General features: G+C 44.6%; 1 protein-coding gene across 3 annotated transcripts in view; it reads left to right on the forward strand.

Annotated features, from left to right (window-relative positions):
* Positions 1–87: 87 nt before the first annotated feature.
* ZDHHC21 (zinc finger DHHC-type palmitoyltransferase 21) overlaps positions 88–17,746 on the forward strand; it is a 109,716-nt gene continuing 92,057 nt past the window's right edge. The window contains exons 1-3 of one of the 3 annotated variants that reach the window (XM_019483839.2): positions 88–212; positions 11,629–11,831; positions 15,572–15,670. In XM_019483839.2, coding sequence (XP_019339384.1) covers positions 11,678–11,831; positions 15,572–15,670 — 253 coding nt within the window. In that variant the 5' untranslated portion in view covers positions 88–212; positions 11,629–11,677. Of the gene's footprint in view, positions 213–459; positions 587–11,628; positions 11,832–15,571; positions 15,671–17,746 lie in introns of those variants that run through there. The other 2 variants (XM_019483838.2, XM_019483841.2) reach the window with 2 other exon arrangements.

The following is a 17,746-nucleotide window of genomic DNA, read 5'->3' on the forward strand; positions in this document are numbered from 1 at the left end:
CTCCCAGGGGCTGCCCCAAACACCCCCCACCTGTGGCCCGCAGCACTTCACCCCCCCTCGCGCCCGGGCGGGGGAGGCTGGAGCGCGCCCGGCACACACCCCCGGCGCAAGCGCAGCAGTACTACGGAAGCGGAAGGCGGCCCCCTTTGGCTGCAGCGCGTCGGGCGAGCTGGAGCGCGCGCGGCTCCGGAGGGGGCTCGCGCCGCCCAACGGTCAGTCGGGGGGGGGCGCGGAGGGAAGGGGGAGGCGGGGCTCGGGGTGGTGGGGCGTGATTTCACCCGGACTGCGCGGTGATTGCGTCCTGCGCGAGGCTGGAATCGGCGCAGCCTCTGCTGGGCGTCGCCCCACCGCAGGACGCGACCACTGGGGGGCATGCGCACACTGAGGCACCTGGCCGGGCAGGGGGCGAGGCGGGGCTAGGCTCCCTGGTCCCGCCCTGGGCCAGGGCAAGGGGGATGTCGGTGCTGGGGGCGTGGAGCAGGCTGCCCCCTGCCGGGGCGGGGATCTGCGCCTGCTCCGCGGTGGGTCTTGCCGCGCGTCAGTCGGCTGCCGCTCTCCGGAATCAGCTGCGACCGGACCCACTTGGGTACAGTGCGGCCCCGCCGCCCCTCTCGCATATTTACTTAGCCCACGGGCCTGTCCTGCTCTGTCCGGGGCCCGATCCAGCCCCCAGGGCACAGCCTGGCCCTGGCCCAGCGACGTGGGGGTGGGGGTGTGGCCCAGCTCCATTCCGGGGTTTGGGAATTTGGCAGTGGGGGAGGGGCGCCATTGTTAATTGCCTCTTCTTCCCGGGGCGCTCCAGGGTGGTGCGGCCCACCGGCTGGGAGTTGCTCACCCCTTGTTGAGAATGTAGCCTCTTGGAAATGCAGCACGTTTTTCTCTGAGCACGTGTAGCATGGGACTGAATAGCACGCTGGCTTCATGTGGGCTGGGAAGCATGGGTGTAAACTGGTGCGGATGAACAGGATGGTTTTGATTGATATAACTGTGTATTTGCTTTAAATCTTTCCCTGTGCTTTGCAAAGCAGTGGTCCCCTTGTGTGGCGACATGCTCCTATTGAAACTCACACACTGAAACACACTCAAACTCATACTTAATTTGGCCCCTTGACCTTCATGCCATTGACATCAGTGAGGACTGTTCACTGTGAAGGTGAAGCTTGACAGGATCTCAGACAGTGTCAAACTGGTGACATATTGGTGCGCCAGCCATACTTCTGTAGTTTGTCGACAGCCTGGGAAGTTACCTCTTCGAGGGGGGATCAGGAAACTTTTGCAGTAGGGATTATGTCCGACTTTCTTCAGGATGTTCCATAGGAATTCTGTTGTTCACTTGTTAAGTATTTGTTTTTTAATAAGCCTACATCAGTATTTCTGATTTACAATCTATAAAGAGCTTTTTTTTTTTTTTTTTCAAGCAACTTTCTTCTTGCCTGCCTGAGGCATCTGGTGATCCTGTAACCCAGTGTTCATAACATCACAATTCATGTTGACTATAATTATAAAAGACAGATACTGGATTTATGGCATCATTAGTTGAAGTGGGCAGGAAAGGGCGGGTTGGAATGATTTTCTCCATGTTTGTGTAAACCTTAGTCATGCAGTGTGCTAAAGAGATAAGGAACTTTTTTGATAGAGGTGAAAGGGATTAAGTCAGCTCTTCCTGGCAGGTTTACAATGTGTAGTGGTTGCAGCTAATGGTTTCCTCAGTAAAAATTTCAACTGCTTCCTTTCAAACTTTTTGTGCTCGAGGTGGTTATTTGGAGAAATGTTACCGATTCTTTTGCTAAAATGCAAGAAATTAAGAATGTAATATAAAACATCTAATACCAATTTTAGGAAGCTGTACGTTTTGTCCAGTTGAGTGCTTCTTTGCAGCTCACTGATATAGAAAGTCAGCTTCCAACTTTTTGTGATCATTTTGCTTGGAACTCATTTCTGATGTTTTCCGTAGGGACCCTTGTGATGATCCACATACCTCTGCACATCATCCATATACATTTTCCTCAAACTACTTGTAAAATGAATTTTTAATTGCAAGATGTCTGTGTTTTCTTTGGTCTGGGTGTTTTTTTTCGCATTCATGGATCATCATTGGTGTATTTAAAAAAAATCTGTTTTTCTGATCAGATTAATTCTGTTAATGATACACAAGCTGAAAACAATTCTGCTTGTTCCCTTGTCTTGGTTATACAGTGTTGCTAACAGGAATAAGGGGGAAAATATAGAATTACTTTATCATTAAAATTAGCATGTTATTGAACAAGTGTCTTAAAATTCAAGTTGACACAAATATGTAAGTATAGCATACTTTTTGTGAAGCAACTAATTTGTTTAAGTGCCTTTATAAGGAAATTCTGCAAAAATAAGTTCCTTTAACTAGAAAGGATGCTATGCTGTTTAGTTTTGTTTCATTGTAATAACTGTAGTTTACCGTTTGTCTTCACCAACATCTGCAAATTGAACACTGCTGGCCTCAGTGATATCATCAGCCATCTAACCTGGTGGGCCAGATGAGTGGCATGGGGCCAGTCTGTGAGTCGTATCATGTGGGAAGTTTTGGTTCTTGGTCAGAGCCAGCATTGGGGTCAGCATGCTGGGTCTGCCTGCGGAGAAACCAGGCGCATGCTGGCTCCAGCCATGGTGTGCTAGATCGTGTTATCTGTCTTGTAGGGCTCCCAGTCGGTCCACAAATTTAACAGCCAAGGAGTGGTGTCAGCATTAATTGCCACAACTTCCAGTTCCAACAAATTTGGCCTGCAGGTTGAGCACCACTGATTTAGATGATTTATGTCCACCATAACAAAGTACATGAATTGCCCTTTCTCACTCACACTCACACATGTTACAGTTACAAAGCACTACATCTTTAAAATAGAAGAAATAATTTAAACAAATACTGATTTCTGATGTCTTAAGTAACTATTACCGCTGAAGGGAAAAGTCTGGATATTATTGTATATAGCTTCATGGATACTTCTGGTCAATGTGAAGTTGTGGTTAAAAACCCCAAAATTTAGGGTGTGTGAAAAATAGGGTAGATAAAACACTTTGGCTATTATAGGGTCATGGTAATGTTCTTACTGCATCTGTTTCTGTGTCTTGTCGCAAAACATATAGCAAACAAAAAGGATTTAAAGGGAGGTGGAGCATATTTGACACTTGGAGAGAGTTTCATATGAAATAAAGCTGAAAACATAGGAATGAATTTTGTTTAGCTACAGATCAATACAAAGGAATCTGGGTCAGATTGAATTTTATTAGTAGATGTTTAGGATTGTGAATCCAAAAAGATGACAAAGCCAGTAGGGAAATACAAATCCCCCGAATGAGGGACTAACGTTAGAGGGATAGGGGTGGGGAAGGAAACACAACTAGGTTACAAAAAATACAATGTTAGCCAACTAACCCTGGGGGTCAGGGAGGGGAGGGGAGAAGGTGGTTCCCGACGCTGAGAGAGAGAGGAGATAGATGCACACAAACCCGTACAATGGTCTGCAGTGGTGGAGGAAGTAGGTCGATGAAAGTTTCTCAGTCCATACAGAGTCTCATCGTGGGGGTCCTCTGGGTGGAGCGGGGTGGTCCATTGCTGAAGATTCCTCTTGAAGTGGAACCCATCAGGTGCATTGGGGGGGTTAGGCGGTCCCCTCTGAGTTCGGTCCGGCAGTGGTCAGTCTGGTGGGGTCATAGTACCGGCAGTGGCCTGTGATGTGCTCCATGTAGATGTCACGGGACCAGCGGATTGTGTCAGGCACCATGAGGCAGCATAGTGGCGGGAGACGCAGCAGGCACGCAGGAAGCTCTCGTTGCTGGGGTCCCAGGCTCCGAGCATTCCCATGATGAACGCGTTGAACGTCACGTCGTAGCCATGGCCCCTCAGGATGTCGGCCAGTGGGGCATACTTCTCCCACTTGTGAGCCCGAGTGTCGGTGAAGGCTTGGCACTGGTTCTCAAAGGGGATGGTCACATCCATGATCATGATTTTCTTGGCCTCTTCGTTCATGATCACAACGTCAGGGTGCATCTGGCTCTTGCGGCCCGGGATGGTGCAGTTCACGGAGATTTCCCCCACTGTGGCCGGGATGGCCCTCACCAGGCGGTTCTGGACAGCATTGTGGCGGAGCTGCCAGGCTCTGGCATGTGGCCTGCAGCTGCACAGCGTGTGGGGGAGGGTCTCTGCCACGGACCCTCACTGTCGGCACTTCTTGTCCTGGTGGCCGAAACAGTCGGCTCTGTTCAGAGGCAGGCAGTTGAGGCGGGTGCAGTGGAGGAAGTGCCAGTCCATGAAGTGCCCGCTGGGCACGAAGTGGTTGCTGGAGTCCCACTTCGAGGTGATGTCGAAGACTTTGCCCTGGTCGGGTTTGGCCCTCAGGTCGCTGGTGTACTTGTTTCGGACGGCGTCCTTCAGGAACTGCTCCAGGAAGGTCCTGAGCCTTCAGAAGGCTAGGAAGCGATAACAATGTATGGTGCAAAGAAGGAAAATCAAGCTCATATTGGAAAAAAATAAAATAGCAAATGAAAGCATTATATATTGTCTGCAGGGGTTTAGGTTGTAGCCGTGTTGGTCTAAGGATATAAGCAGACAAGTTTCCTTGGGTGAATTTGATATCTTTTATTAGACCAACCCAGATGGTTGGAGAATAGTTATTAAGCAAGCTTTCGGGTTCAAAAACCCTTCATCAGGCTAAGGACGCTGCAGCAGTTGCTGCGTGCTCTTCCTGGCTGGAATGAAAAGTAAAGAAGCCAGGGGCTGGGCTGGGCTGGGGAGTCAGTTGCCAGGCAGATTGTAATGTATCAAAAATCCAATGTCTATGTTTAGTCCCTGATCTCTAGTATCCAGCAGGTTGATGAAATGGAGCTCATAGGCTCGTCTCTGGGAAGTGTTGTGTAAGTTTCCCTTGAGGATCGGGACTGAGAGATTGGAGAGAGAGTGGCCCTCCTGTGAGAAATGTGCCCCCACTGGTAATTGGGTGTTTCTGTCTTTGATGGATTTCCGGTGTGCGTTCATTCTGGTGCGCAGTTGTTGTCTGCTCTCTCCTACATATCTTCCATCAGGGCATTTGGTGCATTGGATGAGGTATACTACATTCCTGGAGGTGCAGCTGTAAGATCCTGGGATGCTGATGGCTCTGTTGTGGGGTGTAGTAATAGTGGGGGTGGTGGAGATGTGGGGGCAGGTTTTGCATTTCTTGTCATGGCACGGTCTGGATCCTTTTGGTGTGTTCTGGGCTTGAGGAAGTTTGCTTCTGGTGATGAGGTTGGCGAGGTTTGGTGCTTGTCTGAAGGCTAGGATGGGTGGCTCTGGGAAGATCTTTTTAAGAATAGGGTCTTTTTCTAATATGGGTTGCAATTTTTTGAGGATTTTCCGTACAGGTTCAAGGGATGGGTGATACGTCATAACCAGCGGTGTGCGATTTGTGGGTGTTTTTCTTCTGTACTGCAGTAGTTCTTCACGTGGTATTCAGGTGGCTCTTTCAAACGTGCGATCTACCTCTCTGGAGGAGTGTCCTTGCTGGGTGAAAGCCTTTTTAAGATTGGTGAGGTGGCAATCCCGGGTGTTCTCTTCAGTACAGATGTGGTGGTATCTGAGGGCTTGGCTGTATATCGCAGCTTTTTTGGTGTGTTTCGGGTGATTGCTGGTTCTGTGCAGATATGTGTGTTGGTCTGTGGGTTTCTTGTATACTGTGGTCTGTATTTTACCCTTCTGGATACTGGTCATTGTGTCTAAAAAGGGGATGTTGGTGCTGGAGTATTCTAAAGAAAGTCGGATGGAGGGATGGTGACTGTTGAATTTCTGGTGGAACTCAGTTAGAGATTCCCGGTTCTCACTCCAAATGATGAAGATGTCATCGATATATCATAAGTACAGCAAGGGGTTTGATGGTGCAGTTCTTGAGGAAGTCTTTTTCCAGGTGGCTCATAAAAAGGTTGGCATACCGTGGGGCCATTTTAGTGCCCATAGCTGTTCCCATCATCTGGAGGAAGCGTTGATTATTAAAAGTGAAATTGTTGTGTGTGAGGATGAAGTATATAAGCTCAGTGATGTCTTTGGGTCTGTATTCTGGGTTGTAATCTTGTTCCTGTAGATATGTAAGGCAGGCATGGACGCCATCCTGGTGCGGGATGTTGGTAACGTCCATGGTGGCTAGGAGTGTGTTGCTGGGAAGGTGGTCTATGTTTTTAAGTTTCCGTAGCAAGTCTGTGGTGTCTTGGACAAAACTTGCTCTGCGGGTGACAAGCGGTTTTAGGATGGATTCAACAAAACCTGATATTTCTTCAGTTATTGTCCCATGGTTGGATATGATAGGTCTGCCAGGGTTCCCTTGTTTGTGGATTTTAGGGAGCATGTAAAAAGTCCCTGGGTTAGGTAGTGGGGGGATCAAGGTCTGTAGTTTTTCTTGTAATCTTGGTGGAAATGATTTGATGGTATTGTTGAGTTTTTTGGTGAAAAGGGGGGTAGGATCTTCTTGTAGTTCTTTGTAGTAGGTGGTGTCAGAGAGCTGTCTGTTGGCTTCCTTTATGTAATCCTCATGGTTTAGGATGACTATGGCTCCTCCTTTATCTGCTGGTTTTATTACTATTTGGTGGTTAGATCTTAGAGATTCTATGGCCTTTTTCTCTGGTAGAGAGAGGTTGTTGTGGTGGCGCGTGTTGCTGATTATTTAATTGTTCATTCTTTCCCTGAAGTAGTCAATGTAGCGGTCAAGGTTAGGGTTTCGTCCACTGCGAGGTGTCCAATCTGATGTTTTTTGGGGTTTTTTGGCATTGATCTTTTCTTGAATGTTGTCAGAGGATGAGTTGTTGTTGGGAGTGGGTTCAGTTTGGTCGTGGAAATATTCTTTGAGGCGCAGGCGTCGGAAGAATTCTTCTAGTTCTCCACATTGAAGTATTTTATTAGGGTATTTTTCTGGACAGAAATTTAGGCCTTTAGAAAGGACAGATTTTTCAGTTTTGGTAAGCGTGTGTGTGGGGAGATTGATAATATTTGTGGGTTGGTTGCTGCTTTCAGTTTCATCAAGTCTGAGGTTGGAAGGTCGTAAGGTGTTGGTGTTGTTCCTCTGATGGTTGTTTTGTGGCTGGGGAGCTTGTTCTTGGAGTAATTTGTCCCATTTCTTCTTTTTATGTAGGATGAATGCTGTAGAAAGTTTTTCGTAGTCTCTTTGTATCTGCTGTATATTGTCAGGGAACAGGCATGGATTTCTATCTTTTAAGTTGTTGTAGTATATGACGATTTCCTTCCTGAGTTGGTCTCTTTTGGAGTAGAGTAGGTGAAGTAGATGATTTCTAATTTTCTCTGAAGTTCTTCTGCATAGCTGCGCAGCATATTTGGAGTTGTGTGTAGTAGTCAGGGGATTGTAGATGTTTAGTCCTCAGGGAATGAAGTTGTGTTTCTTGCAAAGGCTTAGAAAATATATGTTGCTGTTGAGTTAATTAAATTGTGACTGGATTTAGAGGGTTTGAAATAAATTTTCCATGATGGGAATTCATGCTGTTTTCTCCAAAGTATCTCTGACTGTTGTCGTGCCCTGTACTAGACGGGCCACTTAGGAACAGCCGTTCCATCTCTGTTATCTTTCTATATTTCTTGTTGTTTGGGCTGCATCCATTCTGGGGATACTCTCCTTAGTGACAGAGTCTCTGCTGTTCTCTTGTGGTATGAATGAGAACTTAAATGGATTCCCTAAGGATCAGTAATTTTATTTATTTATTTATTTTTATTTTTTTGCAGTCTTACTGGCATATACACAAAAGCTGGTAACTAGTATGCTATCATCTCAGCACATGAGCTCAGAAGACAGTTTCTCTGCAAAGAAGAGGAGGAAACAAATAAGTAGCAAGCAGTATGACTAAAAGGAAGGGAGTAAAAAAGGTCCATACAACTATCCCCCTATCCTCACCCTTACTGTACCAGAATTGAAAAAGAAGAGTAAGTTAATCAAGAATTCTCAGCTATTCTTGATTTAGACATGGGCTGTCCAACTGGTCGCCTGGCGTCAATGAGAGGTTAGTGTGCAGTCCTCGGGCTCCTACCCAGCTGCCTCTCCCCTTATTGCTTTGGCTGCTGTTGCAGCCACATCTCTAGACTCCCCAAACCTCCCTAACTTCCACTTCTTGTTCTTTCCCCAGGGGACAGGGCAGCATAGTCCACAGTACCTGGAGACCCCACACAGCAGTGCAGGAAGGAAGCTGAGGTTAGGCTGTGTGCTTACACGACACAGTTTGGTGAGGTGGAGCAGGACACCACCCATGCATGTGGTACAGTGGCCACACACGTGTGCTGTAGTGAGGAGGATGTGGCCTGGGGGTCCAGGACTCTCACTAGTGTGAATGTGCTGGTGCAGTCCTTGTGGCTCCTGGCCACTAAGAATTTGGATGTCCCTGATTTATACAGTAACAGGAATGCATTGATTTTTTTGCCTTTTAGAGGTAAACATCTCATCATAGATTTGTGTTAGCTTTAAATTGGAAATACTTCAATTGAAGTTGATAAACATGAAGTATGAGCTTTAAAGTAATATGAAAGAGAGGGAGGTCACTTATAGGAATGCTCATTGTATGGATCCTCATAGAAAAAGATGCAGAGATGGACAGGGAAGAGGGAGAAATTTGGGAGATGTGAAGTAAGCAAGAGTGGGAGTAGTGAGAATGCAATGGGAGGAGGAAGAAAACAAGATTGGTGCATTGCCTTGATAGTGAGAAGCCAAAGCTTGAATTGATGACTTAACAGTGAGTACATTTGATTAGGGAAGTGATAGTAAAAGAAAGCCAGTTGGGGCCACTGAACTCAGGAAGGAAGGGAAGGGAAGTTGGGAATTAGAGGGCCAGGAAAGACAGTGATAGGAGTTGAAGTGAGGTGACTTCAGCTTGGCCAAGATTCTAGGGTTTGTCTACAAGAAGCAAATTCAGTTCAATTAATATTTAATAGCTGGGATGGTGGCAACAGTGGGAGTGCTAATGTAATGATTGGATGTGCTTTTGCCACCCTTAATCTGTCACAGTGTTGCACAAAATATTTCTATGGTAGTTAACACTGATGAGGGAGAATTCCTGGTCTGAATTTTGCTGGTGGAAGTGCAGTTTTACAGTGAGATGGGAGTGAAGAGTGTTGGCTTTGGAAATATTATAGAACCGAGAGGATGTTACAGAAACTGGGCCGACAAAAGACCAAAAAGAACTGTCATATCAGTAGTGCAAGCTTGGATGTATTAACACTAACGATAGAACAAGAAAGTGGGTGCTGGAAAGTAAGTTTGGGTATTGCAACCCCAGAGTTGCAGGAAAAGATATGGCTGTTCCCCCCACATTATCTTTATGGGATTAAAGAGAATAAGGTATTTTATAACCTGGGCTTGACAGATTTATTGCCCTTTTCTCTCTCAGTGACAAGAGAAATAAATCTTCTATCTAGAAGTGAAGAGACTGACAGCTGTGGGACAGGGAGAGTCTTATCCTCTCTTTAGTATAGCTAGTGTTCTGCGTTTTCAGTTTTTATTTTCAAAAAAAAGAATCCAGGAATTTTTCAGGGTTTATTTTCCAAACATAAAACCTGTGTTGAAATTGGGATAAAAGGAAAAAAAGAGAGAAAATTGGTTTAAATTGGGAAAAATAATAATACTTTCCTGTGGCAGTGAGGGAGGGAGGAAGTGAGTAAGGCTGGGACTAGGGAAGGGGCAGGGGTGCAGTGCAGCCTGTCCGCTACTTCTGGGGCTGCAGCAGGGAGCAAAGTGGAGGGAACTGTCAATGGGTGCGGGGCTGGGGGAGCGCAGCTCTTGCCGGGGGGGTGCTGCAGGCTGTGGGACTGCGCCGGGTTATTCCTCAGGGGCGCACGTTCCTGGATCTTCACATGGGACAAGAGCAGGCTGCTGCTGCAGGCTGGGGCTGGTGGCACCCAGCTCTTCCCAGTGCTTGGGGCGGGTGGTAGCCTGCTCTCGTCTGGCACACAGATCCAGAGGCACATGCCTCCCATTATAGCTCCCTCCACAGCTGGCATCGGTTGTTCCTGGGACCAGTGCAGCAGGTGCTGGGGTGAGTGGGAATGAGCAGAGCCCCAGGGGAAATGGGGTGCGGTGCAGCTTGTCCCCGCTCACGCCATCCCCTGCTGCAGTGGCACTGGGAAGGGCTGATGCCAGCTGCCTGCAGCTGTGCAGTGCTGCACCCCAAACCCCTAGGGCTCTGCTTGTCCACACTCACCCCAACCCCTGCTGCAGCGGCCCCAGGAGCAGCCCACATCACCTGCCTACACCACAGCTCAGCACAGCCCAGGGACTGGGGGGAGTGGTGCATGGCTGGATGCGGAGGGAGGCAGGATATGATCCCAAACTCGGCACTAGCACCTCTTGCCCTGCCTTGGGTCAGAGCCAGGAGCCCCGTGCCCCTGGGCAGTGGCTCCAGCCCCGCGAGCCAGTGTGGACTGGTCAGGTGCAGTGCCCGCCACAGGGAGCAGAGCTGGGCTCTCCCACCTGCCTCCCTGGCAGGGCTCGCAACTCTCAGTGCCTGGGGCAGGGCTGCAACTGGAGCTGCCTGGGTGCAGCTGGGACCCGCCTGCCCCAGGAGCAATTCTTGTGGTCCCTCCCACCCCGCCTAAGATCAGAGCCCGGAGCCCTGTGCCCCCAGGCAACAGCTTCAGCCTCCTTCCCCAGCCCCTGTGTGGCCACTGCTCCCCTCTCTGCAATCAGGCACTTGCTGGCAGCTTGGCTCAGGCCCTTAAAGTGGCAGGCACTTAACAGTGCCCTGCTACAGGGTGCTGTGGGTCAGGAGTGAGGGGCAATGACATAGTTGGGCACCAGCATAGCGGGGATGCTCAGCACAACAAAGCAGTGGGGAGGAGCGGGGAACAGCTGCAGCTGGACCCACATCCTGGTAAGTGAAGGGGGCAGGGGGAGCTCTGATTTTCCATGATAAGCCCAAAATCAAACACCAAAATGTATAGGTGCTTAGAATGTATTTTATTATAGCGATTGAGGCACTAGTAGGTTTCCAAATCACTTTATACTTGTAAATATATCAATAAACATTGTGTTCAACTGATATATAGTGGTGTTTTATTTCAGTAATGGAAAAATGTGGATTTGGGGAGTTGTAAATAGAGAATTTTGGGGGGTGGGGTTCTGCTTTTGTAAATCAGAGAATTTGCTATTTTTAGACACAGAGAACCAGGATTCCTGGTGATTATTGACCTGTTCAACATATAATAATTTTGACTGGCTGCACTTAGCATGGCAAGTGGAAGATGTTATGAAATTGTAGTTCCTTTCTCTTTCAGCTTTAATGGTTATGAAAGAGTAAATGTGTGAATAATGTAGAGTACCCACAGATTTCTAGAGAAACGTGCAGAGATCTAGTTTTTAGAGATTGGGTGAAATTTGTCTGAAGAAATAGGGTGGGTTGAATAGGCAAAAACAAAGGAAAAGAAAAAGAAAGAAATGTGCATATCTCAGATCTGTGTATGAGCTGTGTGTGTGTGACTGAGAAGGGTCTGATTTTAATAAAGTTTCCAAAATTATATATGTGAAATGATTAACAATTATACTACTGAATATATAGGAAATCTTTTAGCAATATTAAGTAACACTTAGATAACCACAATGATGATTTTATATTAACATTTTCACTTTTTTTCTCTTTAAGGTTGTCTTTTTGTCCCTTTGTGAAACCGATTGTCTTCAATTTATATGCAATGGGGCTGCAGATTCACTTTGTGGTTGACCCTCAGGGTTGGTGCTGCATGGGCATTATTATCTTTGTCTGGCTTTACAACACAGTCTTCATTCCCAAAGTCATCCTCTTTCCTCACTATGAAGAGGGACATATTTCAGCTGTGGCAATTTTGTGTAAGTCATTTTTACTCAATTTCTCTTTTCCACCTAGTAAAACCTGGACCTCTGGACAATAATGTCTTTTCTAACCTTTGTAGTATCAAATCAGGAAGCATGAGAACAGTCTACAAAAAATGATGTTGAAACTGACTCTCAAAAATAAGAAAGAACTTCTATTCTTAAATCAAATTATGCAAAATTGTTTATTTTCTTGTTACTTAAGATTCTGGACCTGTCTGCATTTTAGGTAGAATCATGCAAAATGCAGCTGGGTTCTGACACACCACTTGGTACGTAGTTCAGTATCTCTGTATAACTACGTCTTCTTCCGGTGCAGCCATATGTGAATCATGTCATCTGTCTTTGCTTCCTAACCTGTAAATGATTAGCTGCTCCCTAACAATAACAAATAAATATCTATTTATCATCTATTCCTTGATAAAACATCAGATGGAGCATCACAAGCTGGTGCTGGGGCAAAGGATTATAGGTGTGTTTGGAATACAAGTTCATTGCAGAGTTCACTCAGCTTGTCTATACTTGGGTTATTCCTTTTAGGATAGACTACCTCACTGCACTACTAGGTTAGTGGGTGGCACTAAGATTTCTGAGGACACAATCCTGTGGCTCTTTTTTGCTGCAGGAAAATGAGCCAGCATATTAATTATTTCCCAGATGAGTGTGAGAGAACTTGTCTGCCTTTGTTTGGCATCTTGGGAGGAACTATGGGAAAGCATTGAATGACTAGTAGCAATTAAGTAGCCTTAGTCTGTGTTTGTATTACTAATCTAAGAATTCAGCTGCTGACATATGATCCTTACTTGGCTCTTGAAGGCCAGCATTTTGAGTTAAGAGCACCAATACCTTTAAGTTAAAGATGTTTTATATGTTAACGGGCCTCAAGTTAGGGCAGCACTCAACGTAGCTTTTCAGTGAGGATGAGACCTTTGGGATGCCCTGTCCTACAGAACCTTGAGAGGAGGGACAACTAGCTAACTGGCCAGCCTCTGAGTTACAAAGGTGATGTAGGTGTACAAAGGGGAGCTTTGAAATTGCAGTAGCCACCTAGTGATATGGTCCTACAGCAAGCATTTTCTACAACTGTTATTCTTTTTAGAGCAGAGGTTGCTATCTTTTTATCCTGTGCAGCATGGACCATATGGATAGAGTTAAATAAAAAGGCTAAAATTTCCAACATGAAATTTGAGTACCTAAACATTGATTTCAGAGGGAAGTATCTGCACCTATGAAAATCAAGCTGCATTGTATCTGACTCCAGCCACCCAGGTTCAATAAATGTTGCTTTTTGAATCGAGTTAATAAGCCTGGTTCCACCCAATGTTTGTTTCCATATGTAACATAGTTAACGTGTAGCCTACGATATGCAAATATTGTTGGTTTGTCAAACAGTCGAATTTTAGCATGCTTTTCTTGTAGAACCCACCTTGGCATAGTACTCTCCCACCGTGGATGAGACAACCCAACTGTATTTGTAATTGGTTTGTCAGTCCTATTTCCTAGTTATTTGTGTGTGAGCATATAGTAACCAGAGTATGGAAATGCATAATAGCCTGTTATGTGCTGTTAAAAGCTGAATTGCACCTTTTCTTTAGACATGTGAACACAGGTTCATGTTTTAGCATTTTTAAATTAAAATGAAGAACATCCTGATTGTAAGTTTGAAAGTTACATAAGATCTTAGAATTATTTTTGTTCAGCTGCTTATTGTTAACCAGGGAGCATTACTGTTTTTTCTATGAAGCAGAGAATGCTGTTGTAAGTTTTGCTTTTATACCATATTAAAAATAACCAGCAGTCTTAAATATTTACATTAAATCAGGGCTGTCTGACTTCCAGGGCCCCTGGTCCCTGCTGGTGCAACATTTGCTAATGTGGCCTGAGGGGCATGTGGGCCTTGGCCACTTAGAAATTGGACAGCCCTACATTAAATGAGTCTTGGGACCAAACCCAAAGCATAAGGGAGAACAAATCTGCTGAAAACATTTGAACCAATATACAGAATACATAATTTAAAGATGTAAAAAGATAGCTTGGCCTTAGTCAACATATAACACAAAAATATTTATAAGAAAATTGGTTGAAATTATTGTAATATTTACAATGCAGCAATTCTGAAGTATCAAGCAGGATCAGAATCCTATTGTGTTGCACACTGTACCGATATAGAGGTTGATACTATCTTTACATAAAAAAACTTACAGTATAAGTAAGAGAGACAAACATGGTTGTGATTGTCTGTCATAGACCTTGACCTGTCATTGACCTTGTCTTCAATTGCTTATAATTTTACCAAAATCAAACCATTTGAGCTCACATGTTCCCTGCTGAGTTTCAGCCTTGGGCTGACTTGTTTTGGAAAAGGTTAATCATGGGAATGATGCCAGAGGAAAATATGTTTTTTGCCATGTTTTGCTAAAATATTTTTTAAGGATATTTAGGATCTTATCCTCCCCTTATTTGAATTGGAGGGGGAACTGAAATTGAGCAAGCATGAGGGCCTTTCTGTAATTTAAAAGCTTTTAAAAACTCCGTGAATATCTGCCTAGATTTGGCTAAACTGGAATTTGGAAGAACCACAGTTAACACAGGAGTAGAGAGCCTGCCCCTTTCATGCTTTTAGTGATTCCTCTCTTGGCCCTTCACATTATGGAAAAGGGAACTACTTGCTTGAAATGCATGAAAAACAGTAGGTGGATCTGGGGTGGAAGGTATTATGCAGGTGAATTGGTGTAGTGGGCCTAGTGGCAATGAGGCTGGAACTGGTGAGTGGTGAGAAGACTAACAGGAAGGGTTGGGAGGGAGGAAGTGCAGTGGAGAGAGTGAATGAAAAGCTGGGAGAGGTGAGTTGAACCCAGTGGGACTGATTAGGCAAGAAGAGGGGAGTAAGTAATTGGTGTTTGACAGTAACATATAACGATAGGTGAGAAAGGAGCCCCAGGCACCCTCCCGTCCCTCTCTTCCCCCCCCCCCCCAACATACTCTTACACCCTGCACCTTGCCTGCAGTGGCTCTGTGGCTCTGGCAGCAAGGAGAGCAGAGAAGCAGTGGTGGTGGTGCCCCATGCAGAAGCAGTAGACACAGGTTTGCTGCAGCAGGGGAAGATGTCACCTTCTTTTTCCTGTTAAAATTGGTGTTTAAATGGATGCTCAACATACATGTTGATGGAAAAAAGGAGATGGTATCTAGATGTCAAATAGATGCCATGTGGTAAGATTTAGGGGGAGGGGGAGTTAGTTAGGTTTATTTCATTAATAACCTGTGAAATTAGATATAAAGCTACCTATTAAATGAGAACCCTCTATTTTCTCCATTCAGTGAGGTGTGGATCTTCTAGAAACAAATTTGTATGATTATGTCATTCAAAACTAGATCATAATCTATATGCACAATGGGCCTGAATTAAGGTTGCAGTGTCCACGTTAATTTTGGCACTTTTTACCTTTCAGTGCTTGATTTTAATAATATTTCTGTGTGTGTGTGTGTGTGTGTACAGTATGAATAAACAGGATAGGATCCTGTTTTTCTTTTGTTAAATAAATTGAAAGTTTAATTCTGATTTACTTTTCAGTATGCTAATTATTTTGTCAGTTTTCATTTTTTTTCATTACTTGCATGCTGCCATGCCTTATTCCTATAAAGTGATCATTTGCTTTGCTTGAACTGATTAATGTGACACACACTAACGCATGTCTTTGGCTGGAGTCATTCTGAATGATTTTGGATTTATTTTTCAGGCTACTACTTATGCTCACTGTTTTGTATAGTTTCATTATTGAGATCTTCGGTAGCTGATCCAGGAAAACTACTTGAAAACCCAAAGATACCACTAACAGGTATGAAAGATGTTTTTAAATAGCATGGTATTGGCTGCTTTTGTTGTACTTCCGTGTATATCATATTTTCAGTATTATAACTTCCAATTAGAAAGAAGTTTAGATTACTTTAAATTTGTTAAAAAAAACCACAGTGCTCTTGGGGGGTGATAGAAGGCATCAACATCTTTCATTAGTTGAAATGATGATAAGATTTAAACAAAAAAAATTGACCATAAATGCTAGGTATTTTTTTAAAGTCACTGTCTCTAATCTGCATAATGTTTACTATAATCTCTTATGTCAAGGGTGTCAAAGAATTTATTGATGGCCAACAGATTTGTCTGTGGGTCTCAGACTCGCCCAGTGCAGCATGTGTTTGGGGCACAGGCTAGATTGGCTCTGCCTGTTAGGTTGGCCCAGATTAGGCCCCCATACAGGTCCATTCTGGCACAGGTCCAACCTGCAGGGCTGTCACATGCTTTATGCAGTATATGGGGCCAGTCCAGGGCACACACTGGCTCCAGTACCTGGGATTGGTCTGTGGGTGTGGACCACCTTAGCATCCCTCATCTGGCCTATGGGGGTCTTATGTATGGACAAACATTCTTTTATCAAACTAGCAATTCAACATGATTTGTTATGCAAGAGCTTCGGCCAGGTAGTTTCCCCAAGTAGGTAGTATTTGTGTTATAGTCAAACCATTTAAGATGCTCAAGGGAAATATGGGCATCTGTGCTTTCGGACCAGGCATATAACCATGTAATGGTGGTACCAGATAGGAGAAAAGACATTTTACTACATGTCTGGTGAGCTTATTCAAACTATTGTAGTGCCACAAGATCAGGGTGGCAGTCCCACAACATAGAAAAGAGAGGTAGGCACCTGATGGAAGCTGATTATCCTTAACTGGTTCTTAAGACGCTAATAGCCATTGGAGTCAGTGAATCTAAGGTTGGAGCTTTTGTGATAAAGATGTGCAAGGCTGTAGAGTGTGTACTTCAAAGACAGCATGCCCAATTATTCAGAAAAATCAGGCAATTTCTCAGCTTTTTAAACAAACTATATTTTTGTTCTTTATAATTCCTGTTCTTTATGTTACTACGCAAACTGCATAGTTCTTTAGAAGAAAGAAGTATGTTTGGTGAGGCAGGCCTTGGTGGATCACCAGAGGACAGTGGCTCCCAAACTCTGACAGATTGTGCACCCCCAATTTTAAAACGATACAACCTTAAGTACCACCAGCAAATGTTTGTCATATAAAGTAATAATAGTGAATCTGTTAATGTGTACCACTGACAGGTTGTCTGGGTATCACTGGTGGTACCTGTACTACAGATTGGGAACTGCTGCTATAGGATATTCCTGAATGGTTACATCAGTGGTTTTGGAACAATGCATGATGCAAGGGTTTTTAAAAAAACACATTTTTTTTTCTGATGCCAATGTGCAACTCTTCCTCTCAATAAAGCTGACATTAACAGTGCCTTTTCCTTTATTTTCTCCTTTCCTGTATGTTATTTATGTGCATCATGGTAGCCCATGAGACACCAGACATTAACAATCTGGAAAAGGGAAAGGAGGCAGAGGAAGATTTACCTGCAATAAGTACAAAATATCAGTTATGTATGGAGCTGCTACAAATGAAGCTGCTAACAAAAGGGGCTGCACAGATCTACAGCAACTTTGAAGCCAGGGTAGATCACCAGGCTTTTGAAAATGAACATGAACTAACTGCTGACTGAGGTTGTGGTAGACAGATATGTTTGTGGTGGTAGACGATTCTGTGCCCTGTTTTCCTACTGATTTTTTTTCTGTAGAAACAAATTCTGAGATTATTTTGAGCAAATCTAGTAATGTGATTTAACACGGTTTTGGCCAGTCTGACTTTAGACATTATTACCTTGTCCAAAGAGAGGCAAGATAAAGATAGATACAGCTGTATTACTGCTCTGTATAGTATCACCTGATAAGGTAGTGTTCTATCTTGGAGCTGGTCTGGATGATGTGGGCTGAAAAATCATTTGTCAATGCTGATAGATGAGGGTCTGTGCTGAGATGATGGAATGACCTGAAAGATCGTTAGCGATCTGGAAG

Source organism: Alligator mississippiensis, chromosome 3, assembly GCF_030867095.1.
Source record: "Alligator mississippiensis isolate rAllMis1 chromosome 3, rAllMis1, whole genome shotgun sequence".
NCBI lineage: Eukaryota > Metazoa > Chordata > Crocodylia > Alligatoridae > Alligator > Alligator mississippiensis.